General features: G+C 41.3%; 1 protein-coding gene and 1 long non-coding RNA gene across 2 annotated transcripts in view; one reads left to right on the top strand and one right to left on the bottom strand.

The window, feature by feature from the left end:
- Positions 1 to 12,807, top strand: part of FSHR (follicle stimulating hormone receptor) — an 89,888-nt gene extending 77,081 nt beyond the window's left edge. The window contains exons 7-10 of the mRNA XM_071580401.1: positions 379 to 447; positions 559 to 633; positions 5,277 to 5,462; positions 10,889 to 12,807. Coding sequence (XP_071436502.1) covers positions 379 to 447; positions 559 to 633; positions 5,277 to 5,462; positions 10,889 to 12,119 — 1,561 coding nt within the window. The 3' untranslated portion in view covers positions 12,120 to 12,807. The remainder of the gene's footprint in view (positions 1 to 378; positions 448 to 558; positions 634 to 5,276; positions 5,463 to 10,888) is intronic.
- Positions 309 to 27,697, bottom strand: LOC139684444 (uncharacterized). Its single transcript, XR_011699915.1, has 4 exons — positions 27,623 to 27,697; positions 6,720 to 6,844; positions 4,275 to 4,459; positions 309 to 3,773 (listed from the first exon to the last, which is right to left on the bottom strand). It is a non-coding gene; the product is annotated as an uncharacterized lncRNA (long non-coding RNA).
- Between the last annotated feature and the right edge of the window lie 236 nt (positions 27,698 to 27,933).

The raw sequence follows: 27,933 nt of genomic DNA, 5'->3' as shown, positions 1-27,933 counted from the left end.
GCACTGACAGCACTAACAGGAAAGGCCCTGGTTTCACCACCTCTCGGGATTAAGCTGGAACAGCCATGCTAGCTCCTCTTCAGCCTTCTCAGTGAAGCCATGAGCAGCACCAGAATCTTGACCAGCTCTGCTACTTCGGAAACTTACTAGTTGTCATCTCTGATGGTAGCACTCATCTGCCCTATCGAGGTCTGCGCTTTCCAAAGCCTTCGTCCACCTGTTGGGATCTTACCAGCCAGTAGTCATAGAAATTTCACCATTTCAATATACATTTAACAATTTTATTTGTTTGACATCCCTTTCACTGCTTTAAATTACATATATTTTAATCATGAAGCATGGATACGAACAAAACTCTTTTTCTTTTCTCTGTTGCAGATGGCTGAATAAAAATGGAATTCAGGAAATTGAGAATCATGCATTTAATGGAACATATCTCGATGAGCTGTAACTATTTCTGTTTACTATTCTAAAAAGTGATCATTAGAAGATTGTAACTGCTACAGGATTTATTTTTTTCATCTCAAATTCTTTCAGCATAAATATTGTGTTTTTCAGAAATCTAAGTGATAATCACAACCTAGAAAAATTACCAAATGAAGTCTTCTGGGGAGCCAATGGACCTGTTGTTCTGTAAGTAATATTTGGATATGTTTTTCATTATTGACTACCTAGAAAAATCAGAGAAGAACACATGAATGTCAGTCTGGATTTCAACATCTCACAAACCTTTGACTTCAAAACCAGAGGTTTATTTCTAAATATACTAAAAAAAAAATCAGACTAGATCCTTATTTTCACTTTGTCCTCAAGTTTTTGAAGCATTTATAGTGAGAGATTTAGATTCAGATTCCTCTACATGGTTAATTAAAGTCTATAAGATAGTAGTAGTTTTGCTTTGGTTATTTTTCCAGAGAAAAATGCTTTTTGTTTTTTGTTTGAGAAGAATCAGGAACAAGTGAGTAGTTCTCAGTACTTAAATCTGAATTGCTTGCCACTAAACATCTGGTCCTGCATCTGTGAAGCTTAATTCTGAAGAAAAAATCCCTATTCTACAGGCATAGGGATTGGGATGACCCATCTCCTGTAAGGTAGGTATGAAATACATCCCACCCAGTTACAACAGGATGTCTTTGGTGGATGTCGAAATGGAAATCAAGATCTCAGCAGTAGAGAGTTCAGCAGTAGGATGCTCATGGGTCTCAGTCAACATTACCTCAAGCCATGGTATGCCATGGGGTTTGAAAAGCCTGTGAGTGTGCAGAATTACTTGTGTTTCTGAGCACAAGCCACAACATGTAAGAGCTACAACAGAGATGAGGCAGTCTTTTTTGGTGTCACCAATTCATCAGAACATGTCTCTCGTCCCATCTACCCTGCTTGTCCAGAGAGGGCTAAAAGTCACCTAGAAAAAGGGGTCATTGGAGCTGTTGGAAGACTTTACACAGCTGTTAGCGTGGTTAGAAATCTAAACAGAATGGGAAAAATGTCTGATCAACCTTGATTTCAGTCCAGAGCTCTTCTGAAGGTGTTTGTTTCCACATTGTGACAGCCAGTGCACCTATGATATAAAGAGCTGTGATGTTAGTTACTGCATTCTGCTTCACTTCCATCGCTTCCTAAAAGTGTCTTCCTTCTTTGGAAAAGACTGCCAGTGGAGCATCTTTTAATCAGTAATATTGTATGTGCTTCTTGGGAAAATCATTGTTTCCTGTAGCAAAAAGTAAATGCATTTTCTTTGCAAGCTACAACTGATTCAATCATATTCTGGAAGTTTATCAAATTGATTTGCTTGTAGTTGCGATTCATATGATAGTTCAATTTCTAACCCTGAGTTATTTGTGTAAAAAGTTTCTGTTCCATTACCAATACATCTACTATTCCATGGATGGGGAATTACCTTTTTATCCTGGAAGAGATCATGAAGGAGCCTTCTTACTCATCCGTCAGGGTAGTGTACACCAGGGATGTGCTTTCACTTGTGAAAATGATTGACCCATAATCATATCTTTGCTGGAACAAATAGTTTTGCTGCAATCAAATCCATGTTGCAGACTGTAAGGTTTTATTACAATGAACATCAGGGGGTTTTAACTCTTGACCTTCCTGAACCAGCGTTCTACAGTCAGTTAGTGCCAACTTCTATTTTTCAATTCAGCATATTAAAATATTATGAAAGAAACACAAATAATCAGCAAGCACCAAGCTTAGGCCTTGTACAGGCTGCACAGTTTCACAAATCAATTCCTCTCTCAGATTTATTGCTCTTGGCTGAATTAGAATATCTCTTTTGGATAGATGTCAAGTTTTGAATTAAAGTGTTTCAGTGCTAACAGTAGGTAAGTAAATCAAATAGCTAATAAATCCCACACCTATATGTATTCCTTCTACTATACAGATTGTCCTGACTCGATGCAGGGCAAGATATGACTGTGGTCCAACCTACCCTTGGAATTTGTCTTCAGTGGGAAACCTACATATGGGGGCTACAGGAGAGCTCCAGTACATCCCCAGCTCAACAGCTGAGTCCCTGAAGCACAGCCAGAGATCAGTTTAGATATAAGCATGGAGAAAATTCTTCTCATCGACCACAATACTCCCTGCTGTTTTCTGCTCTGGCAGCTATTTCTCACCATTTCTGTATGTGTTTTTCAAACCTCATCAGTTGGTCAGTAGTTTTGCTAATCCAACAGAGACTCCCTGTGGGAAAGGGAAGTGATTGGAAGAGCAGCCAGATTCATTTTGCTGTTTCTGCACTGGCTGCTGTCAAGGCTGATCACTAGCTGCCAAGCAACAATAACACAAGAACGCATCTTCAAATTGCTGGTACCTTGTGGTTTGATTTCTAACTGCCACTGTGTAATCTTGTTCATCATGTTTATTTTATTTGTCAAGCCTCTAACTAGAGAACAACATCCCAAAAAGTCCTCTGCACTGGGGTCTGTGTGTGATATCTCAATGGAGTAAGTTACTAAACCACCTGCACAATATCTCTGTTTGCTGTTTGTCAGTATTCTGTGGATAACTATCCCTCACAGACATATCAACAAACACTGTAGGAATTTGCACAGCACATTCCCTAACTCACTTCTGTTTATGTAAGTAATGAGCATAAAAAGAAAGATTTTTAAAATAAGAAAATAATTTTGTGGAAAAAACTTTTAATATTTATTAAGTTATTTTGAGATTATGAGATGCCCAGTAACCTTTCAGCTATTTTTAAGTCCAAGTAGTATTCCAATTCCTATTTGCCTATTATTTCCACACAGTGTAGTATCAGTTTAGACTTCGTAATGATTTTTGACTAACAAGCCAAAGAAAATATTTTCCATGCTCTTATTCAGAATTATAAAATTGCACATGATCTTAATGATGCCATGAGTCATGCTGTCTGTAGATTTAGGCAGAAAACTGCTGTTTAGTTGTGGACTCATGAGTACACACTCTGGGTGACAGCCCATGTGAAAATCAAGGTTGCTCATTGCAACCTAATTACCTCTCCAAGTGTCCAAGTCAGAAATAGATAGCCTAAAATTTCTCATCATCTGCAGTTTTTAGCTGCTGTACAAAAGAGGCCCAGGACCTCAGGACCTTTTCTGTGAGAAGTGTGGTTTCTCTCAGTCTGCTCTGCAGAAATTCACAGCATTTTTGAACACACCAGCCTGTCTTCCCTTCCATCATGGGAATCAAGTGTTTGCTCCTCTGCTGCCACAGTTCATGGTCCAGTTGTTGAAGGTGGTCCAGTTCTTCAGATTGTGGATGTAAAGCCTTAGCTGTAGGCACAATGTAAACAAAAAGATCATCTTTACCCAAAACCAGTTTTACAAACTGCTATGTCAGCTGCCTGTGAATTTGTTAGCTTGGCTGGAGTTCAAACAGAGCCCTTCCCTGGCATTAATTTTGTTTCTTAGACCAGAGAACAGAGATGCAAATGTGTCTGTGGTACATAGCAACTGTCTAAACTTTACTACATGCTGGTAAAACCTGGTATCCCCCCACACATCACACCACTTTATTGTATTAATATGATAATTAAAAAAATTGTGCATGTTGTCCTGACATCATACCGCTATGGATGAATTGGAAACTGTGTCTTCGAGGGGACATCGAGAAAAGTATAAATATTGTCAGTCCAATTGCTTGATGAAGGAATCCTTTCTTTTCTTGTAGAATTAAATGCAGAACAAACTTAGCAAACACTGTATCATGTCTCAGGCCATAAGAGCGTAAGGGTCTGAGGGAAGATCATGTGATATTATGCAGTTCATTTTTACCTTTTCTTTTAAGAGAAAGAAGTGTGTTCTCACACTGTCATGATTCAAGGGACACAGTCTGTGTCCCAGTGAGGGAAATGCAGACACGTTTTGCTCCAGCTGTTACACCTTGAAGCTATCAGATGAATTCCCAAATATCTCAGCCTGGAGATGAAGCACCCTTGGTCCTTCTTTCCTTTCCCCACCTGCATGGCACAAGTCAACAGTTAGTGGTTGCAGAATGTGTTTCCTTTTAAAAGCCCTTCTAATGCTCTCTTTAATACATTTGTGGCTGCTGGTTTCATCGCTGCCTCTGATGACCTGTTCCACACTATAATTGTCTTCCACATGAATACATCTCTCCTAACCTCCTGGAATCTTGCCCTGTTCTTTGCTTCAGTCTGTGCTATACTTGCTTTTAAAACCTCTGGGAATGTTTTGTTGCTTCAATTTTTTTCTTCATAACACTCTGAACAATGTCACCCCTGTATGTCTTTAATCATCTTTTCTTTCTAATGAGTACAAAAACCTGATATCCCCAACATGTCCTCACATCTGTACCTGCATGTGAGCTTCTTTGATTCAGTTTATTGTGTTTTCCACAGCAGCCTTCCCATGATGTGAAGTTCATATAGCAAACTTCTACTGTGATTTTATCAGCCTTTTTTATCCCATTAGAGTATTCTGGGATGATTGTTGCATTTACTGCATATTTACTAAACCTAGTATCATATGGCACTAATGGCTTATGTTCCTGCTAATTCTTACCCAGAACATTATGGGTTTGGGTTTTTTTTTTGTCTCACAGACTAACATCACTTGATGGTTGTTTGCAATGCATATTAGTTCAGTTTGCTAGAAGAATACCTAATTTTTCACTAGATCCTCTTTTCAGTGTAGATTTCCAGCTGATGTGCCTCCAATCACTACTCTGAAAATTAGTAGAACCGTCTAAAACACATATCCATTGTTGAGCAGAAGTAAATTTGCTTTTTACCAAGATTTTTATATGTTTTCTTAAAGGGACATTTCAAGCACGAAAATCAGTTTCCTGCCAAGTCATGGATTAGAACTCATTAAGAAGCTAAGAGCAACGTCTGCATACAATTTAAAAAAGCTTCCTGACTTAAGCAAATTTAGATCTTTGATTGAGGCAAACTTCACCTATCCTAGCCATTGCTGTGCATTTACAAACTGGAAAAGAAAAAAGTAAGTGATCTGATTTGTTTTACTTTTGGTGCTTTTCAGCTTTTGATAGTGAATTAAATAAAATTCCTCAAAGTCTGGATAGAAAAGGTCTCTTTAGTGCAGGTAAGTTAATGGATATAAATAAATAAATACACAACACATACAGGTTTTTGAATGCTACACAGTGCACTGCCTCTATGTTACAGGGAAATACTACATTTTGATAGCTGTGCTAGCTTAGCATCAGTACTTTCCCTATCCACAGCTCTGTCCCTACCTGTCATAGGTCCATCTTTCACTGGGACCTGCTGTCCTGGATCAGCCTGGAGCCACACTGAACACATCAAACACAAAAAGCTTGATAACTTTTCAGGAGGTAGCTGGAGGGAAAGCTGTGTTTGCAGAGAAGCTAGTCAACAATTGTCTGTCAGTTCAGGAGGGTAACAGGACCACTGAGTGATGCAAAACTCCTCTCAGAAAGCCTCACTGATGTTGGAACAATGTCAAACCAAGAATCAGAGATATCTTATCTATTGAGTTGACAGACAATGTTTTTGGACATGAATTCTGAAATGGTTAACATAGAGCAGATCCATTTTACCCAAATCAAAAGAGAGGGGGTGGGAGGGTAGGATGTCTTCTTAGACTCCAGTTGTAATTTTCCATGTCTGTTTTAATTTTCCAGTAGCAAGTGGCAGTGAGACTTTGGGTATCAATAATTCTTGCTTAGTGTTTTCGTCTCCTCAAACAGTCTTGAAATGTGCACCTTAAGTAGCTGATGAACCTTCTGAATTTGTGCCACTGGAAAACATGAGGAACTGGTACCTACAGAAACCCCTGTTACTGTTTGAAGTTCTTCCTTTACTGGATGTCCTGAAAGATTTGGACTTGGCCATGGCAGAAAAAAAAATATGAACCATTGTTACAAATCAAGACATCATTTTCAGAAGTTGCATAAAACTTCAAAGAAAAGAAACCACGCAGAAAAATCATAAACTGTTAGTAGCTTCTATTTTAACACTTAACCATTTATTTTACTTTTAGCATTGTATTGTCACCACACAGTGCAAGATAACTGAGTTTTCTTGTGCTGATGGCTAATAAATATCACCTATGTGTGACTGTAAAACTGTCTGTCTAAAGAGTGCAAGTGTGATGGTGGAGACTGCAGAGACAAGAGAAGTATCTGACAGAATTCATACCCCACTACCCATTCTTGATCCAAGATACTAAACTTCTCACTAGAACAGTTTACCAGTAGGAGACTTTTTCACATACTTGTACAGTCTTATGTAGACACAGTATTTGGTAGCTTCCATGTAGGGATGGGTCCAGTCCTTCCAGCTCTTGTTGTAAAGTGGTATATTCCAATGAGTCCAACGAAAGCATGTTTAATCTTGAATCTGCAAAGGAACATTGATGTCACTATGATTGATATTTTTAAAGGCACTTGGCTTCTAGGCTGCTTGGGCCTAATCAGGACTCAAATCATAGAATCCACCCCTTAAGTTAGGCAACTGGACTTTTCAAAAACAAAATAGAGTTCCTATTGAAGGAAGGCTACAGGGGGAAATAGTTCTGACCTTGTGATAAGCTCCTAGTATCTAATCCCCTCACTTGCGCTTTAAAATAACTTCCTTGTCACACACTCACCCCAGGGAACTGAATCCCACAGCACTCACTTCCCTCTTTGTGTAGACCCTTTTTTGGAAGCCTTTACTCTGGCAGGCAAGTAGCCAAGGAAAACAAAACAGCACTTTCCACAGCCTGAATAAGTGTAATTTTGCAAAGAAATGCCCACAAACCTGTGCCGAGCTCATATAACCCAAATACAGATGGCCAGCATCCTGGGTTGGAGCACCATGTGGTGGTGGAACTGCTTCTGGAGCAAGTTTGGTCACAATTTCAGTATCCTGTATTATCAGGTGGGATGTAATGGTGAGAAGGAGTATATAAGTTAGAGATGCTCTTCTTTATGATATATCATATAAGATTACTTGAATGAATGTGCATGTGAACTGTACCACACTGGTCAACAGAAGAATCTTAAATGTGTTTGTGTCTTTAATAGTTATCAGATGTACTTTTTGCGAAATATTAAGCATAAATGCAAAATTATTAGCACCAATTACTTAGATCAATCCTTCCTCTTAGCTGCTTTTTAACACAATTAAAAATGGTCATTGTTTTCATTACAGTCATGTGTTTTGTACTAATATTGGTGGGAAATTGACATCCTTTCTTTAGCTTAAAGAGAGAAAATGGATACATGTGTTCAGTTTGAATACTGGAGGTATTACAATACCCTTCAGAAGAGATGAGTCACGCATAGAATAGCTACACCAGCTTTTATTTCAAAGCAGTTTTCATGGCAGCCAGCACAAGTTGTGAGAGCATTGAAGGCTGCTCAGGCTGTTTAAAAGTTATTAATAGTTTGTAAAGTGCTTGATCACACAGCATGTAATATTTCTTTGGCAAGAGCTCTGTTCAGTGCAGAAGACATCACTGGTGGTGGTGGGAACCATGATGTGTCCCAACTTGTCACTCACCTTCACAGGAGACAGTCATTGTTCTGTGGCTGTTTGGCTCTCAGAACACTTCCAGGTAGTCCAGGGAGTGTAAAAAGGACACCTCATCATCCCCCAGAAGTGCCTTTCTAAGGATCACAGCAGCAGCTGCTAGTCACATGGGAACTCTGGGATGGAATTAAGACAGGGATGTGCGGCCCCTTTCTGACTGCCTGCTGCTCTGCAGCACTCAAAGCCTTAGAAAAAATAAGTTACCATAGTGGATCCTGCTCAATCACCTCCCAAATACATCTGTACCAGGGAACAGGTGATCTTGTGATAATGGGAAGCTTAAACCTGTTACAACAATGCTCTCTAAATTTTGGAGGATGTCAAATCAAGCTCTGCCAGTCTGAGACACATAAGACAATGTTGATGTTTTTCCCATTCCAAGAATGACTATATGCTAAATACTGACCTGTAGATTGATCACACTGGAATATTGTGAGGCTGGCCTAAGAGAAGGTAAGCTGAATTCTCAAGACAAGTCCAGTAGAGTATGTCAAACTCCCCTCATGTTCTTCTGTGTGTGGAAAATAATATCCTTGAAGTGTGGATAGAGCAGAGTCTGGATGTTAAAACCCTCAACTTGACATAGACCATTATGGACTTCAGTAAGCTTTTAGCTTTCTTTGACATAAAGATCACCTTCTGCCTAAAAGAATGACATTGATATGACTCTGTCCTTACGCTTGATCATTATTCTTTGCAGAAGCTGTCACTTCAAATCCAACTTTTTCAAAAAATATGGCAGCATAAGAAGTCATGTTTGGGCTAACTTTTGTTTATTTTTGTCAGAGCACTCTATCAATTTTATTCTCTAAATTTATTCTCAGCATCTAAATCCATGGTTCCCTGGTTCTGTTTGGGACCACTGGCTGTAAAATAATTCAAGAATTAATAAATTATAATAATCAGAAATATTTAATTGGCTTTACATAGCAGTCTTGTCAGGGAATAGATTTAGGTCCAGACAGTGCCTCCATAATTTGGGAAAAGGTTTATTTTTAACTAATGCTTAGAAATTATTGGATACAAACATTTTGCTCAGTTAATTTGCAAAGAACCACCAATTGCAGTCTCTTTCAGTGTCCCTGAGTGACTGTTGCACTAAAAATGAGGGACTTTCTCTCCTGTTATTGCTCCTTGGAAGCCTATATTCCCTTTCAGCTAGAGAACTGTTGATATATTGATCAATACACTGGACCCCTCACTCATCCTTATGCGAGTAGAACACAGGGGAGCAAAATGTAATGCCTTGTTATTGCTATTGTGACCTTCATAGTGCATATTTGAACTCACAGAAAATCGGTTTTCTGCCTCAGTTGACAGGCAAGATAAAAAATATTGATAATGGTAGAGGATGTTCAGAACCTCATAGGAAATGTTCCTCACCTTCTGGTGCTGGGCCTTCATTAGTTTTCCTTTTTTGCAGACCTTTTAAACTCAATTTTTGGAGGAGGCAGTGAGTGCACAAAGACAAAGGGTAAAAGTAGGTTACAAAAAAGAATTCTCCCTTTTAAGCTGCTACCAGGTGTTCAAAATTTTCAACCTAACTTTCATGGAGTGTTCTTCTCTCAACTGTACTGAAAGTTAGGGTGCAAGATAAGCAGAGATCCCATCCTAGGATTTTTACACATAAATTGCATTCCAAGTTGTAGCTGAATGTAGGCAGAGGTGAACTGTGTTGGTTTTGCAACACATCTTCAACTGCTTTATTCCTTTACTCAGATTAGGTGTGCATCCAAAATTATGGATGCAAGTTTATGGGACAGAAAACTTCAAAGATGGCCCAGGAGAAGTTGTTGTAAAGTTTGACCTTACATTTCCTGTTTATACACCTTGATATTTCTTACCTTGATGGACCTCATCATCTCAGCCAAAATATTTATTTCTTCTGTTGGTCTAGGGATGGAGAAGGGCACAGACCTAATACTCTATGAAATAAAACCAAACACAAAGCTATCAAAAACAGTTTTGCCTTCAAAGCCTTTTTTTTTACCTTGAAAATCTTTTCCTTTATTTATTTGTGCTACCAGAAATTCTCAGACTGTTTAAAAAGCCCTTTCTGGAAAAAAACCCCCTAATGTTTCCATTAAAATGTTGGGTTTGTTTGGTTTAGTGTGGCTTGGCTTGGTTTTCTTTCTCTTGGTTTCCAATCCATTTTCTTTGAAAAAACAATTTTTAAGCAAAATGGTCTACAATTTCTTGTGGGTTTGTTGGCACCTGGCATCTAGGTATTATCTGGAAGCCTGCATGAACTTTTGTGTGCTATTTCCTTTTGTTACTGTCCAATCACTAGTATGATATGAGATACTTAGAAATCAATAGCACAAACTGGAGTTGTTCTGTGCCCTGACAGAGTTACAAAACTGCACCACAGGGATGGTCAAACCCTCTAGGAAAAGGGGAATCTGAGAATAATACTAAGGGATAGTAGCATTATTGTGGTTAAACAGACTCCTTATGAGCACAGCTGAATTGAGCAATTCTTCAAAGCTCAGTCTTGCACTGCTATTCATCATCATGTATTTTCCTCATGCACAAATCAGTTTATCAATGGCAGGCTATGTGAGAAATCTGGTTCAAATAAGGGAAGGTTTGTAGCATGTTATCCAGGTGGATAACTATCATGACTGTTAGGCAAGTATTAGGCTTACCTTAGGCTTACATTTTATGATGTTTCCAAATCTTTTACATGTTCTTGCAATATTTTATAAATAGGAGACCAGTCAGACTATTAATTTCAAACTCCAGGGTAGTCTGTATAACTAACTAACCAGAAAAAAACTGAGCAGTTAATGTAATCTGGATGATTTTGTGTTGTATGCCTCGTACTGTGTCTCTTAGCTTCCAGCTCTACTCTTTTTACAATTTCAGCACTGAATTACATCCGATATGTAGCATATCACAGGCCAAGCAAGACCTTCAGGAGCAGCCTGGAGAAAAGCTACAGAGACAATCTGCAGCTGAAGATGATTATATTTCCAGCCACGGCATAGGATTTGACCCAGCAGAGAATGGATTCGACTATGGTTTATGCAATGAAGTAGTTAATGTAGCTTGCTCACCAAAACCTGATGCTTTCAATCCATGTGAAGATATCATGGGATACAACATTCTGAGAGTCCTGATATGGTTTATCAACATTTTAGCTATCACTGGGAACATTGTTGTCCTCATTATTTTAATAAGCAGTCAATACAAACTCACTGTACCCCGCTTTCTAATGTGCAATCTCGCATTTGCAGACCTCTGCATAGGTATCTATCTGTTATTTATTGCATCTGTAGATATCCAGACCAAAAGCCAGTATTACAACTATGCCATAGACTGGCAAACAGGGGCAGGATGCAATACTGCAGGATTTTTCACAGTGTTTGCAAGTGAACTCTCAGTCTACACACTGACTGTGATCACCCTGGAAAGGTGGCACACCATCACCTATGCCATGCAGCTGCACCGCAAGGTTCGATTGCGACATGCGGTGATTATAATGGGGTTTGGCTGGATGTTTGCTTTCACAGTAGCACTTCTTCCAGTATTTGGAGTCAGCAGCTACATGAAGGTCAGCATCTGTTTGCCCATGGATATAGAAACACCATTTTCTCAGGCTTATGTTGTATCTCTCTTAGTGTTGAATGTACTTGCATTTGTAATTATCTGTGTCTGCTACATCTGCATCTACTCTACTGTGAGAAACCCTGATGTCATCTCTTCCAACAGTGACACCAAGATTGCCAAGCGCATGGCCATATTGATCTTCACAGACTTCCTCTGCATGGCACCAATATCTTTTTTCGCAATATCGGCCTCACTCAAGGTTCCTCTCATCACAGTGTCCAAATCCAAGATCCTTCTGGTTTTGTTTTACCCCATCAACTCCTGTGCTAACCCTTTTCTTTATGCCATCTTCACCAAGACTTTCCGCAGGGATTTCTTCATTCTGTTAAGCAAGTTTGGTTGCTGTGAAATGCAAGCCCAGATTTACAGAACAGAGACCTCCTCATCTGCTCCTAATTTCCACACAAGAAATGGCCATTTCCCTCCTGCATCGAAAAACAGTGATGGCACTATTTATTCCTTGGTTCCTCTGAATCACTTGAACTGAAACACTTGCATGAATTTGTGTCTGAGGCAGTGTCATAATCACTTTCAACAGTGAATTTGAATAATGACTTTACCATAGCCTGTATATTTTATGAGGAAAGAAAATATTATTTCCACTTTTCTAATTTTGTTCAATGGACAACCATCAAGATAACACATGATCCTCATCAGTTCTTGAAGAACAAAGTGCCAAAGTCTTCTCATAGACTTGTCTTAAGAAAGAAAGGAGATCAAAAGCCAGTATCTCCCACCATGCAAGCAGAGACTTCCTTCATCCTAGGAAGATGTTAGATGCTTATTGAGAATTAATTAGGTTATATATACAGCTGAAAATAAAACAAATATGTAGAATTAACTTCTTTTCCCTTGAAGCATGTTATAACAATGGCAGATAATTCCCTGGGGTCTGAGGAAACAGTAGGCCAACTTAAGCCCACCTTCAGCACAGACTTACTAAGAATGAAAATATCTTGTGTTGTCTCCATTTCTGTTAATCTCAACAGAGGGGCAGAAGACATCTCCACCTATGCTGATGTGTTTTATTCCACATCACATGGACCTGCTCTAATCTGCACAGAAGTGTCATTTTGGGTGGGATTTGTGTTGATTTAGATTGACAGACTCAGAGAAACATTTCATCTGAGTTTGCATCAAGGAGTTGTTTTGGTTTGGGGTTTGTTTTCAAGGTAAGAAAGAGCAAGAACAAAGGCAGGAGAAACCCTTCATAATAAGGAGGATGTTCTCTCAAGTTGTTCTCATAAAGCTGGGTTGAATTCACTTTAGTGTGTCTGGGCCCCTCGAATATGCCAACATGGGCCAATGGGCTGCTCTAAGATGATACACAAGGCATGTTTGTCATACAAGAGTATTAGGGCATTACACTGCCTGAACTGTGTAAAGGACAATGGACCTAGATATGAGTTTTGAAACCCTGAACAAAAGTTTATGTGGAATCCTAATTTTTTGTAAAATCCTTTTAGGATCTCCCCTTCCCTTCTAAAAAAAATCCTTCGTGTGCACATTATCAGATGATGGTCAAGACTGGAAGACCTGAAATAAACCATAAACTGCATATGTTGAAATCACAAAAAAAAAAATCAAGATTTCCTTATTTTAAAGGGGATTTTTTACTAAAAACTCAGTGACTGTAGAGACTTTTTACATTATTTGAATATCAAACTTGCTGAGGGTAAATAATTCCAAATTGCTACAAAGATTTAGGGATAGGTAGGGTTTTCTCATTCTGATTGTGTGTCTATCTGTGGATATATGGGCATAAAGAAAAACCAAGAGAGGACTCTGGGGTTCATTCCCATCTCACAAACAATTCACAGTTCTGCCCCAAGAGATTATAAGTCTTTAGAGTCTTCATGGTTAAATGGGATGTGCTTTGAGTATTTCCTACCCACAACTCATAAAATCTCAGTAGCAAATCTTGATGCTTCTATCCATAATTTTCCCTGTCATAAGCTTCACTTTTTAGCATCTGAACCTGATGTGAATAACTACAGGAGGTGATTACTCATTCAATCCTAGCCGGAGAAGGAGCTATCAGGTCCCTAGTGCATAAAAAGGAAGATCAAAAACAGTGTGTTTTGGGGGGGTGAAATTTCATTACTCAACACAACACTCCCTCCAAGATCCAGAAGGAAGAATGAAAGAGAAAAGCAGGAAAGACAGTTTGTCTGTGGGAAGATCTTCTGACTATTCAGAGCAATACTTTTTTTCAAAATACCTTATGGCATATACAGTGTAATGGTTTTCAGCCATTAAAACCCATCCCAATGGAACTGACTGAATGATGATGTTCCAAAATGACAAATGCTCTAGCTACATTTTGAAAAGGTTCTTGAGTCTACTCTTGGGCCAAAATTGAGGGGTATTATTTGGCAAATAATTCCCCTTTTTTTTTTTTTTTATAAATAGGGAAAGATCTTGCAGTACATCGCATCATACATTTTTGCCTGGGTCCTGCCCATTTGCCAAGATGAGACCTGAGAGTTCAGGAAAGCACAGGCATCATAGCCTAGAAGCCAGTTTTGTAAATCCTCACACAGACAGGTCAGGAACACAGGCTTGATACAGCTGATCTACTTCATGTCCAGATGTCTGCAGGATCAGGATGCAGTTAAGTATGCTTTACAAACTAAGATCCTGGAAAAGAAAACTTGCAGGATTGTGTCTTGTATACAGAGTCAGGCCAGTGCCCAAGGGATAAAGCCATCATAGCCTATGGTTCTTCCTCCAGAGGAGACAATAGTTCATATTGAAGAGCAAGTAGAACTCACATAATTGGACACCTTGCCTTCTTCCTAGCAAGAGGACACGTCATCCTGCCCACACATGCTGCTCAAGAGCTCTGCTGGCAACTCAGGCTGTGGCAGCACCTCCAAAGCTGCGTGATTGACCATGAGGTTGTCAAGACCAAAACATTTTTCTTATAGTCCTTAGAGCTCCTTGGCTGTAACTATTCTTTGGATTTTAATTTTAATAATCTTCCAGATTGTGAGAGATACTGTGTGACCTTTGTCTTTCCCTGTGTGGGACATTGGTCTGTCTATAGCAACTTCTTAAGCAGTGTTTTTTAATTGAAGAAAGCAGTATAAGAAAAAAATCCAAGATAATTTTTTTGCATGCTTGTAATGTGCAAAAAGCCTGCTGGTATCTGGTGTGAATTTTCTCAGACTGAACAACATATTTATGTTGTAATCTTTAAACTGTTTTACATTTCCCTTTTTGAAATCTATTTTAATAAAACAAATATCACAAGAAAGTGCCTTGAGAACAAGTGTATGGCCAGAGACATGCTGACAAAGTATGCAATAAATGTTACTGCTTATCTGGAGAGTTCCATTTATGCAGCACAGCCTCCACAGTCAGGTCACTGTGACCTGCAGATGAAGCTCGGCTGATGAGAGAATCTGCACAGAAAACCCTCTTGTAGCTTCCTGGTGAGTTAACAAAGCACAGAAAGGTATGTTTGAAACCTCTTCAACAAATAACATAGTAAGACTGACCTGATTTGTTTTAAAAAATCTCTTCTATTAATTCATATTTCTTATGAAATAAGATATTATCCATTGATAGAGCTCAGACAGGCATTTTTCTCCTATTCAGTATATGTAAATGCCTCCTCTTAAGTGACACATTCTAATTATCTTTCCCTCATTTTTATAGCCAGGGCTTGAAATTCTATTTTGTTGAATATTCTGCTCAGACAAGTAAGTGAGTGTCTGTGTGCGCACTTGTGCCCACATGTGTAGGAGAGACAGGCCACGGGTAACAGGAAAACTGAGTCAAAGTCTAGCTTCAACTCACAGAAAGAAACTCGAAGTTATTCTGTCTTGGAGCCCATTGCTAGCTTGCTGCAAAGACCAGCTGCCAGCAGACAATATTGTTATACCTTCTGGTTTTCCTCCCTGCCCTTATATGACCCTCCATTGCATTTTAGTCTTCACCAAGCCCTCAGAAATGCCAGTTTAAAGAGTTATGACTCTCCTTGTCCTTATGGTGCCATCATCAGTTATACAAAGAGACTGTGCTGGCAACGAGGACGTGATATGCAACTTCTTTATCTGTTTGATAGAAGTATCATTCCTTCAGGCATGTACCTTGTGGAGAACCCAAACCTGACCTCCCTGAAAAACATTCATCTGGTGTTGTGGTGGGAAATGACAAATGGGACCACTTCAGCTTGGCAGACTAAGGACAGCAGCACAGAAATTGCCACCATGGGTAAATGTAATGGAAGCAGCTGGTCAAAAGCATCAATAAAGCAAAAACCTGACTCAGTAGAGAAAATGAACCATGATCCATTTTCTTTATAACTTTGCTCTGGGATTTGTACAGATATGCCAAGCAGAGTTTGCTCATTAGAAGGCAGGTCTATGTTTGAGCTCGTTAGGAATGCAAGGTGAGATTTGCATCCCATTTAGCAAGTCTTCAAATCATTTGACCACATTTCTTCCTGTAGATTCCCTCCTAATCATTCCACTGAGGACACAGCAGATAATCTTACATTTAATTTATGCAGCTTTGTTGTTAAGAAGAGTTAATAATGTGAAATGATTTACCCTCAAGGAATAATTTAAACATCCCTCCCCATCCCTGAATAAAAGAACAAAAAAGAAAGGTGAGTCTGGTTCAAATGGTCAAGTAAGCACATACAAACCTCCTTACAGATTTGCATCTTTAATATGGGCATATGCAATCTCCCATTGTGTATGCAAATGTGAATGGCAATATACACTCTTCTTCAGTGAGAGTTTTTGTCTAAGTACTTGGTTACAAGCACCTATTTGAAAATCTGGGCCTTGTTGCTTTAAAATATTCAAGCACAGGAGTAGGATTTTATAGCTGTCATCTGGATAATTAAACTCTTCATTAACAGTTGTACTCAAACTAGTAGGTGACCTTTAATTAGGGATGAAAGTACTCAGGAATGGATTTCAAGCATTAAGAAGCTACAGAGGAACCCTAATATTGTATTTTTTTTCTGTCTATGCAGATTTTCGACGGTTTACCCGGGTCTTGTTACACCAGCCTGGATAACTGCCTCCACTGGTATGCCCACAAAAAAAAGAACAGGAAAAATTAGCAAATTCACAATGAGAGCAGTGCACAGATGGGAACATACCATATTTATCAGTGGGTGGAAGACTGCAGTGCAAGACTGAGCAGCATGGACATTTCTGTTGAGTCATCTGAATATCCAGTGCTAAAATTTTGCATTAACGGGGCTATTTTGCCTGAAGTGTGACCAACCTGATCTCTTTTTATGATCAGGTGACCCACCTGGTGGATGAGGGGAAGGCTGTGGATGTGGTCTATCTGGACTTCAGCAAGGCCTTTGACACTGTCTCCCATAATATACTTCTGGAAAAGCTGGTAGCCCATGACCTGGACAAGTGTACCCTCTCCTGGATTAAGAGCTGGCTGGAGGGTTGGGCCCAGAGAGTGTTGGTGAATGGAGCTACATCCAGCTGGCGGCCAGTCACCAGTGGTGTTCCCCAGGGGTCTGTGTTGGGTCCAGTCCTGTTTAACATCTTTATTGATGATTTAGATGAGGGGATTGAGTCCATCATCAGCAAATTTGCTGATGACTTCAAGTTGGGAGGGAGTGTCGACCTGCTGGAAGGCAGGAGGGCTCTGCAGAGGGATCTGGATAGACTTGAGAGATGGGCTGATTCCAATGGGATGAAGTTCAACAAGGCCAAGTGCCGGGTCCTGCACTTTGGCCACAACAACCCCCTGCAGCGCTACAGGCTGGGCACAGAGTGACTGGAGAGCAGTCAGGCAGAAAGGGACCTTGGGGTACTAGTTGACGGGAAGTTCAACATGAGCCAATAGTGTGCCCAGGTGGCCAAGAAGGCCAATGGGATCCTGGCCTGTATCAAAAATAGCGTGGCCAGCAGGACCAGGGCAGTGATCCTTCCCCTGTACTCTGCATTAGTGAGGCCACACCTTGAGTACTGTGTTCAGTTCTGGGCCCCTCAGTTCAGAAAGGATATTGAGGTGCTGGAGCGGGTCCAGAGAAGAGCAACAAGGCTGGTGAAGGGACTGGAGCATAGGTCCTATGGGGAGAGGCTGAGGGAGCTGGGCTTGTTTAGCCCGGAGAAGAGGAGGCTCAGAGGTGACCTCAGCACTGTCTAGAACTACCTAAAGGGAAGTTCTAGCCAGGTAGGAGTTGATCTCTTCTCCCAGGCACTCAGCAATAGGACAAGGGGGCACGGGCTTAAGCTCTGCCAGGGGAAATTTAAGTTGGATATCAGAAAAAAATTCTTTCCAGAGAGAGTAATCAGGCATTGGAATGGGCTGCCCAGAGAGGTGGTGGATTCACCATCCCTGGAGATCTTTAAACTGAGATTGGACATGGCACTGAGTGCCATGATCTAGTAAATGGACTGGAGTTGGACCAAGGGTTGGACTTGATGATCTTGGAGGCCTTTTCCAACCCAATTGATTCTATGATTCTATGATTCTAAGTATAATTCCTAGGAACTAATAAAAATCTGCATGGGGAAATCGCATGCAGAAAATAAACTTAAAAGGAAGTTCAAGTCCGAGTGTCTTAGTTCATTGTTGAAGAACTGTGCTAAAAATAAAAGCAAAATATCTATTAAAAAGCATGTATATCCTGTCTCTGGGAAATGGGATAGCAGTTCCCTTAGGGACCATCCAGGCACAATATTATACCATCACCAATCACTTTTGCATTGCAATGCTTTGCATTGCTTGGGAGCTACAAATGCCCGATTAGCTTTAAATGTTCCCTGTTTCTTCTTCTCTTGACTATGTTGTATGGACAGACATGTAGCCCTTGGACATCTGTACTCTTGACTCTTCATTGCCTCAACCTCATCCCATCTTGGTCCTTTCCAAAATAATGGTTTGTGCTGTCTGTGCTTAGTAGTGCCCTTCTTTTACCTGCAGTCCTGTAGGAACAGAATCCCCGCCCCTTAGAAATATTTCTTCAGAAATCAGCTGTTGGAAGATCAGAAGCCTGCTCGTAGCTTTCTGTACTGGCATGCACATGTCTTCTTGTGCTGCTTTCCAGCTTCTCTCACCCATTTTTGGTTATTTGTCTGAGTGACTGTTGTGAGGATAACTGGCCCTTTCCAAGCTTAGGACATTCTGCTTTGAAATAGTCCCTGTTTGAGCCAGATGACTTCCATAAATCAGGATGATGAAAATAGATTCCTCTCCCTAACTCCACACATTCTCTGGACTTTGTTGGAGGAGTGGGAAATCTTCTTTTTACATAGATGATTCACAGTTTTCCTTTCCCACACTGACAGCTGCATTTTAGCCTTGTCCAATAGACGCCATAATGGCATAAGGCATCCCTAAGTGCCCTGGGAGAAACTGGGGAAGAAGGAGGGAAGAATCAGTCACAGTAAAGTGGAGCTATGAAATGCTAGAAACACATAGCCAAATTAGAGCAGTATCCCCACATGCTCCAAGGGCTGTCAGAACCTGTGCCAAGGAAAAGCCCAAAGGAATTCTTCTTTCATTCTTGCACCAACGTCTGCACTAAGACAGAATTTGCTTTGCCAGGTGGTCTCTGCATATGTCTATATGGCAAGGTATGACAAGAGGCTGTGTCAAATACCGAGTTTATCAAGGGAACCAAAACAGTGGTTTTGCTCCATGCTGTACCTGTGCTGAAACACTGTTGCTCAGCCAAAGTAAGTTGCCTGGACTAGGCAAAAAATTGAGTTGAACTAGACTTCTTTCTAGAAGTGGTATATCCATGGCAGAGTGCTTTCAACCATGTTAAATTAACCATGGTTTGGGGCTTTTTTCTGCCAACTTCAGATTCTCCTGCTACCCAGCATTACCATTCTCCTGGACTATTTGTTCTTCCTTCAGCAACCTGCCCACAACCACCACTTTTAGTATGAGATTTCCTTCCTTCCATGGATGGTGGCATCTTTTTGTGTAATTACACTGAAGTCACAATTGAAACACTCATTAGTCACTGAAAAAGCTTGTAAGGTGCCTGTATTCTATTTTTTCACTTAAAGGTGTTGTTTACCTCATGGTAACACTTAGAATATTTTTTTCACACATTTACCATAATTGTTACTATTTTTCAGCTTCAGCATCTGTCCTACAGTACCCTATTAATGAAGGCACCAGCTTGATGGTGCCTTTGGTCTCGGTTTCACTGTCCCTTGTGCATCTGTGTAAAAAAGTGCCTTAATTCTCAGATCCTCAAAAGAGGCCTCCCAGTTTGACTGCCCTGATTGTAGATATTAGCCCTGTTATAATGTCCTAGTTCAGCTGGAGGGACCAGCTAACCCTGTGTGGTGGTGATCAAACCTGTGTATTCCACCCCCTCTATTCATTCCCCAAGGACAATGGGCCATTAGCAGCAGCTGCCCAGGGAGCCATTATCACCTTCACACCCAGCCTGAGGGGGGCGGAGCTGCTAATGGGCCATCAACAGCTCAACAACCCCTGGCTCCCAGAGTTAATCACCCATTGTGTGAGTCCCCGCCCAGGGGGAGGGACTGAGTGCTCCCTGAGGGTACATAAGTGGTGGGTAAGAAGACCTCAGGACCTTCTCGTCGGATCCAGAGCAGCAGCAGGACCTCGACAGCAGGAGATCACCGCTCTTGCCCAGACCACAGCCCTCGCCTGCACCAACAGGTTTTTCTTTTCCTTTTGCTCTGGACTTGGGGGAGCCACAGGGGTCTCAGCACAAGGGCAAACAAACCCCCTTGGGTTTGTGCCCCAGGACACTGGGTTATACTGCTGGGGTATTGTGAGTTGAAAGCAATTTCCCTTGTGTATCAGTGTTGTTATTGTAATATTATTATTAAATTTTAGCTCTGACTTATAATCTCTCTCGTGGTGAGTTCATTTCCCCCTGCTGGTTCACCTTCAAACCAGCACATATGATTATTATGAGTGCCAGCAGAAGAGATCTGCTTTCATCCATCAGGGTCCTGATGACTGTGAAGTCTTGAGAAAGTGGGGAGCAAACAGGCAACCTGCATTCACAATAGCCTTGTTATTGCTCAAAGACCTCAAAGGGCACTTGAAGGGCAGCCAAATCCCAACATCTGCAATTGCAGTATGGCATCTTTCCTTGTTGATGTAGGTAACCACCACATATCTCTCAGTATTAGGGGGTTAAGCTGTGTCCCAGAACTCAGGATGTTGGAGTTGCAGTTTGTAAAGCATGGGGCCTCTCCTGTAAAACATGTATGCGTGCATTTGTCACCATGAGGCAAAAAAGGTCACTAAGAGTTAACTAGTTAAGTAATCAGGCAATTAATTATGTGACTAATTAGGTCTGACCTAATTTCTGGAAAATAACCATCCAGAATCCTTTAGTTTCTTTCCTTTCTTGGAATAATTCATCAGCAAATACATTTGTTTTCTTTCTGCAAAAGGTCCCATGTGAGTTGTAGCCCAAGTGGCTTCTGGTTACTTCTTTCATTATTAAAGACCCTGTGTCCCTCTTTTCAACAGCTGAGAAACAATGCCAGTGGTGTCTGGCATCCTCTTGCCTATCAGACATAGATGGCAATGCCTAAGGCTGCAGGTGAGCTGAGGCTGTTTGCATAATGCAATGTCCACATTCTGCAAATCTCAGGTTAACAGCTCTATGTAGACAACAGTGAACAATGTAGTCAGAGAACTTCAGAAGGACATGGGGAATTACATGTCCAGGATTTATGGACATTCATGGGGAGAACTCCTTTGAAAGCATGAGATTTTAGCATCCCTTTAGTCTTGGAAAACTGTTTGAGAGAAGAGGTTATGGTTTTACATAAGACAGTATGATTATCTGCCCTACTTTAATTAATACTTGCTGACAAAAAGGCTAGTCCCCAACAGTGCCCCTCTTACCCTCCTAGCTTTCTCCCCCCTCCCCAAAAGAATGAAAAGGCTTTTGAAGGGTAAGCCTGAAGAAGCACTTACTGCAAGCAGAGTGGGGAGAATTACAAATGAGGGAGTGAGGAAAGGAGGGAGATGGATGGATGGATGGATGAATGGATGGATGGATGGATGGATGGATGGACGGACGGACGGACAGATAGTGTACAGGAAAACAAGATGCCCTTAACAGAAGGTTTTGCCGTATTTCTGAAGTAGAATGATTTTCTTAAACCTGCACCCAGAAACCAGATAGTATTGGAGTAAAATCTTCTATGTCCTGTGTGCTTCAGCCAGAAAGAGATGATGGCTCTTCGAGGAGAAAGTCCTAGTGAGGCTTTTTAATGTTGCCAAACGCTGAGGAAAAAGTGTTGAGAGAGAAGGGAGGGGGATGACAGAATGAAATTTCTCTTACTTAAAATAAAACTATACAAATAATTCTTGTGAAGGGAGTGAAAAGATTTGCACTGAGGTGGCTCATAAAAAAATCCAACATTTAATTTCTCTAAGCCGGGTCTCCTAGAGAGAGCAATGCTCTGCATAGAGGCTAATATTCATCCCTGTTCAGAGAGCCAGCACAAGGACTATTTCCACAATAAATGACCTTTAAAGTGGGGCTGACATAATATGTAAGTTTTGTGCTGGCCCTCTGCACTGCAGCAAATTGCATGTTGAGGAGGGAATGCTTGTCTTTTGCCCATGAAAAGTTGCCCATTCCTGCCACATTGCTGCCAGCCACTCCTCACACACATTTGTTTATGTGCACTTTTGGCTCCAAAGCTCTGGATCACTAACAGCACCAGAGCAACATACTATTTCAAAATAAAATGCATGGTAAAATTCTTCCCCAAATGATAGGCCACTCCTGCCTATTACCTGGGATTAGGACAGTCTTTTTTGAGCTGAAAATCACAGAAAAGAGAAAAAGAGGCAAAGAGACAAAAACAAACAACAAACAAAACAGGGAAGAAAGCCTAGTCAAAGAGAAGGTGTATTGGATTTGGGTTTCTCAGCTCTCTACCTCTCCAAGCAAATCCCCTTCTCTCTGCAAGAGAGTGGTAGAACATCTGGAAGATGACCAGAGGGCAGGGTAGAGACCACAAAATATTGTGTCTTCTGACCTGTCAACTTACTGGGCTGGTCAATGCTTTTGACAGGGATTTGTATGTATTCTTACCTAGAAACAAAACCAAATTACTTCCTCTGTTGAATTACAGCCAAATTTACACACATACTCAAAAAAAAAAAAAGTTTCTTCTCCAAGCACCACTTTTACCATTACCAAATGCAACTCTCACTGCTTCATCACCTCCATGCTTGATTCCATCTTTTCTTACAGCTTTCACGCAAACAACGTTTTCCTAACCAAGCCCTTTCTACCACCAGAAAGCCTGTCTACAAGGAGCCGCTCTTGCCATCCTCACATGCCTGCACAGGGTACTGATATCTCCACTAGTGGAAGAGTAAATTCTCTTCCCACCCATCTCTGCACAGTGACAGGTATGCCAGGACCCCTTCCCTCTTTGCTTCCTGGGCAATATTGTTGAAAATCAACAGTCACGGCAGCATCTGCAGACTGACTTGAGCCTCTTCTTTATATCTTAGAGGTCATCTGAGCTGCACAGCCTGACAAACTTACAAATCTATATGCAAGGTGTGCTCTCTCCACGCTGCAAGTTAGATGCTGTAAAACAAGAGCAAGACCTTGGTGCTTTTGCAGAATTGCTTTTGATCACATGCTGCATCAGGGTAACTTGCAGAGAAAACCATGTGAAATAATTAAGCATATATTGTCCCATCTACTCTGTGGGAATTAGAGCAAGACAGATAGTGGGGGCTGCACGGAGGAGAGCAGACAGTGAGCAGGGTTGTCCCTGCCTTCCCCTCTGTTTCACATAGTCCTTTGTTCTAGTGTGTAATTTTTTTATGCAAGTGTGTATGGTAAGCAAAGGAGCAAGAATGGAGCTGGGGAAATGAACCTGTTGTGCTTTGCTAGTGTACCGTTCTTATTCCTTGCTAAGAGCCAGAACACAAAGATAAGATGATGCTTGAGCACCATAAACTACTCAATGGCACAATGTACAGGCACCATGAGACCAAGCTGACCTCAACTACTCAGGAGCACTGGCTTTTTGGACAGTGGGAGGGCTTGTCCCTCAAGTCTACATATTCTCTAGGTGTAACATTTTAAAAGCTGAAGCATCCACTTGTTCAGAACAGGAGAAAGCATACAGCTGGTCTGGTTATAAGGATTAGACAGCATTTACAGTACCTACAGCTCTGCTATAATTAAGCTCTTTCTTGTTCTTCGTCATTCACCAAGTTGCACAACATTTGTTTTCTGTAATCACCTCCTGTGTTTTCCTCTACCACCTGGAAAGGCAAACATGTTCCCTTTCCCTCTTTTTACTCAAGTGTTTTTCTGTTTCTGCCCTTTTCCTTTGTGCTACATTTCTTAAGTGAATCTAGATATTTCACTTCTGATGGGAATATTCTGCACTTCTCATGAACACAAACAGCTTAGAGGGGAGATATGAGTGGTTCAAGGCAGGAAGCCTGAGCTTGGTCTAGATGCTAATGGGTGGGACTATTTGTTTGTTTGTTGAGAGATCTAGAAGAAAAGGTGGAAGGATAAACCTTGGCCTAACCCAAAGATATGTCCCGATTTAGGGTAAACCTTGGAAACCAAAGATGGAACCCTTCAGAAAGCCCAGGTTTAGATATATTATGATGGAGAGGTAGAGATGTTAGCAATTATGAAAACTGATTGTCACCTTACTTACAGGACATTGGCTGACATTTTCCAGCTAATAGGAACAATAGGAGAGTAAAAAAAGCTGCTGTGTTTTAAAAGCCCTGCCAGATAAAAAAAACACTGCTAAGCAGCCTCTGGCCACAAAATCAGGCTGACTGGATGCGTGAGCCTCACACTCCACAGGTGACACAGCCAAGCTCCTAGGATTGAGAAGCTACTGGAAAAAGCAGGAAAGCCAATTGCTGGGCAATTGATGTGCACATGCATTTTTTTTTCTCCTCTTCAAATTCCTAGCACTTAGTACATTTTCTTTCTGCCTGGTAAGCCCCGCAGGCAGAGAGAAAGGGCACAGCCTCTGCAGATGGGGACTTGGCAATGAGCTGTCCCCACCAGCTGGTTTTGGTGGGGCTGGAGGACAGGGCAAGCTTGTCCAATGTACCCAAGCTCTCTCAGCACCAGGGTTTTGTGACCACCTGCTGTTTTTGTACTTGAGATGTTTCATCACGGTTTCCTAGCCATTCCCTTTAATGGGATTAACTCACAGTTCCATAGAATATCCAGTCTCAACCCATCCATATTAATAATTCAGAAGCTTCCCTTTCCTCTTCAAGTAGAAAGCAACTGCCCTGGATTTCTACAATATTCAGTATTTAGCATATGAATGGACTAGCATTAGCTACGCTGCTGCTGCTGCTGCTGTTGAATCCTTCCACGTTATTTATAACCCTACTGCTCTGCTTCCTAGATGACCCACACATCTGCCAGTAATGGACTTCGGGCTTTCTTCTAAGAGCAGTGAGTATTGCTTTCTCCTTTTTCACACCTACAGCCTCATCAAGTTTTTCTGCACAGCTTGTTTAATCCTTTCTCTTGCCAGGACTGAGGGAGTAAAAACTGTTACCCTCTTTCTCCAAACTTCTTCCCTTAGACCAAAATTATACCTCCTGCAGTTTTCTCTGGCTTATCTAGAGGAACGTGATGGTTTAGTGTAGTTTAATGAAAATGTGCATATGGTACCAAAAGAAAAACCAGGACTGACTTGTTGCTTTCAGTTTAGGGAGCAATAGTCTTCACACTGCAACATATACTCTATAACTTCAGTCAAGATTCTATTGACCTCTGAGCCATTTTGGACAAATGGTATAAATTTTTCTGCAGAGGCTTAAGGTCCTGACACATTAGAGATTGTTGTGAAGTAAAATGTAGTGGCTTGTACAGCTGCTCAGGACAGAGATCCATTTTGACCCGTGATTTATTTTTCCTTCTTGGAAAGTAAGGTTCCATAGATTTGCAGGGAGGTTTTTGCTTACGAACCAGTTCAGTTAGTAAAAATACTGTGTATTAGCAAATTTCACACCTCAGGAAAATGTGCTGATTATGGCACAGAACTTCTGACCTCGCAAGCTTTTCAGTGAGGCCCTTAAAAAATCAAACCACAATCCCTCTTTTATAGTAATGCCCATGTGGTGATTGTCATCAGGACGCTGCTGGGCACCCTTTATTCTCCTTTGTGTTGATCCTTGGGAGTGCTGGCACACGTGCAGCAGCTGGAAACACTCACTCACCAGTCTGCTTCCCTAACATCTTTGAACAGGCTCAGGCCATCACATCCCACAAGAATTTATTCTGATGGGCTTTCACAACTGTGACTTCATGCTAGCAAAACAGTGAAAATACTAATAAATTCCAGTCTTGCTTTGTGGTAATACAATAGGCTTTTATGTTGAGGGCTCAGGTTCAGAGAAGGACATGAAAACCAAGGCTGAGCAGCAGGAACTGAAAGAAGTTTCCCAGCAACTGAAAACTTTTGAACAGTCTCAGAATCAGACATTTTGCCTATGGGAATACAACAGAGCTTGTGGCCAGGAAACCTGGCATACAAGTGATGGGGATGCCCCGTGGCAACCTCAGGCTCTTGAGCATAAGATGCAGAGGCTAACAGTCCCAAAAAGGTGAGTGAGCTGCATCCCTAAGGGCATGTTCAACCTGCTTAGGGTGCTTGAACAGCTCACCCATGCCCTGGTCTATGGAAAATGTGCTACTGATATCAGTGAGAGTGTTTCAAGCCACTGAACATCAAGGAAAATTTTTCCCTTTGCCCAGAGAGACACACATTTCTGGTCCATGCCTCACACACCTCAGGCTTGCAAGGTTATGGGAAGGCCTCTCTTCATTCCTGGGAAATGCTGAAAATGTCTCACAGAGGGCACAAACTGCAGGGTACAGCAGATCCCTCCTTCTGCAGCTTCTGGCTTAGGAGAAAGCCATAGAACCAGAGGTGAGAGGAATTAGCTGTGTCTAACAGGCCCAATGCAGGGATCCAATTCCACAATACTCTGCTCTGCCTCATTCACAGTATGTCTTGGGGGGAAGTTTTGCCTGGATCCACCAGCACTCCCCAGATGGCAAACAGCAGGCAAACAGCCTCCAGCATGGCACTGTCTCTTGGCTGCTCCCCCACATCCAAGGTCAGCCCATGCCAGGGAGTTCCTTCTCAGCACTGCTGTGCCTGGAAAATGAGTTATGCTGAGACTGACATTGCAATGTGCTCCCACACACAGCTGCAGAGTGAGTTATTTAACAGCATAGATATTATTGAGGCACAGACTGTAACGCCTGTTTTCTTTCTGAAGTCAAAAAGGAGCCTTACATCATGCTTATACTGAGAAACACTCTTTCCTTAAGAACAACAGCAGAAAGTTTATCTCAAAAAACATGATTAAAATGCAAGGGAGCTGGCAAATAGGGAAGGGAGAAGCCAACTTCTTCCACCCTCGTGCTTGTGACCTTGCCCACATTGTTCCTCTGTTTCCCACCTGTGGTAGACAACTGTTTGGAGACAGGATGGGGTGTGCAAGGGAAGCTTTGTGGTCCCACCTATGTAAAAGCAACAAAGTGCCCAGCATTTCCTGGGGGTCTGAGGAGAGAAAAGAATTGTGATGGTCCCTGCAGTGCACACTCAAGTTTGACACGGAAAGGTGGGAAGGGGCTTCAGGGGATGATCATGTTTTTGGTCCTGACCCATGGCCAGCCGTGTTAACCTGCTTCCAGAGAGACCTCAGTACACACAGGTGATAAGAACTTATCCCATCTACAACCACTCTGCAAGTGCTCAGCACTTCTCTGCCTTCTGCATGTCAACAGCATCTGAATGCACACAGGAAAAGGGTTGAGTCAGATCACTGACTATAGATGGGGTTATAGCTTCTCCTGTGCTATGTAGAAGATCTCCAGATTTCAATTCTGCTGTCCATGCTGACAGGAGTTAGGATACATTTAATACCAGGTGAGAAGTTGGAGACAGTGTCACACACATGAGTGAACCATTATAGGAGTCTGACAAAAAAGATTTTGCTCACAGCAAAAAGGCAGGCATTCATCTTGAGATATCTTTTATCACATACTGCTGCAAATATGTAATTTTGTTGTTCTCTCTCCTCCTTCTCAAATAAGCATTGCACCTAGAAGGAAATTCAGAAAAATGGATTAGTTTATTTCCAGCCCTGTAAGAGACGCACATTCACTTCAGGATTTCTCTCTCTACACTGGGGACTTACACTATGCTTTCAAGAGGTTTTTTAATACATTTCCAGGTTTTTCCATTTATGGGACAGAAGGCTAATTATATCAATAAAAAGACAGTATACTCTGGGAGTTAGGTCTGCTATAC

Source organism: Pithys albifrons, chromosome 2 (genome assembly GCF_047495875.1).
Source record: "Pithys albifrons albifrons isolate INPA30051 chromosome 2, PitAlb_v1, whole genome shotgun sequence".
In the NCBI taxonomy this organism is placed as follows: Eukaryota; Metazoa; Chordata; class Aves; order Passeriformes; family Thamnophilidae; genus Pithys; species Pithys albifrons.
Note: the sequence above shows the minus strand (reverse complement) of the source record. Positions and strands in the feature narration are given on the sequence as shown.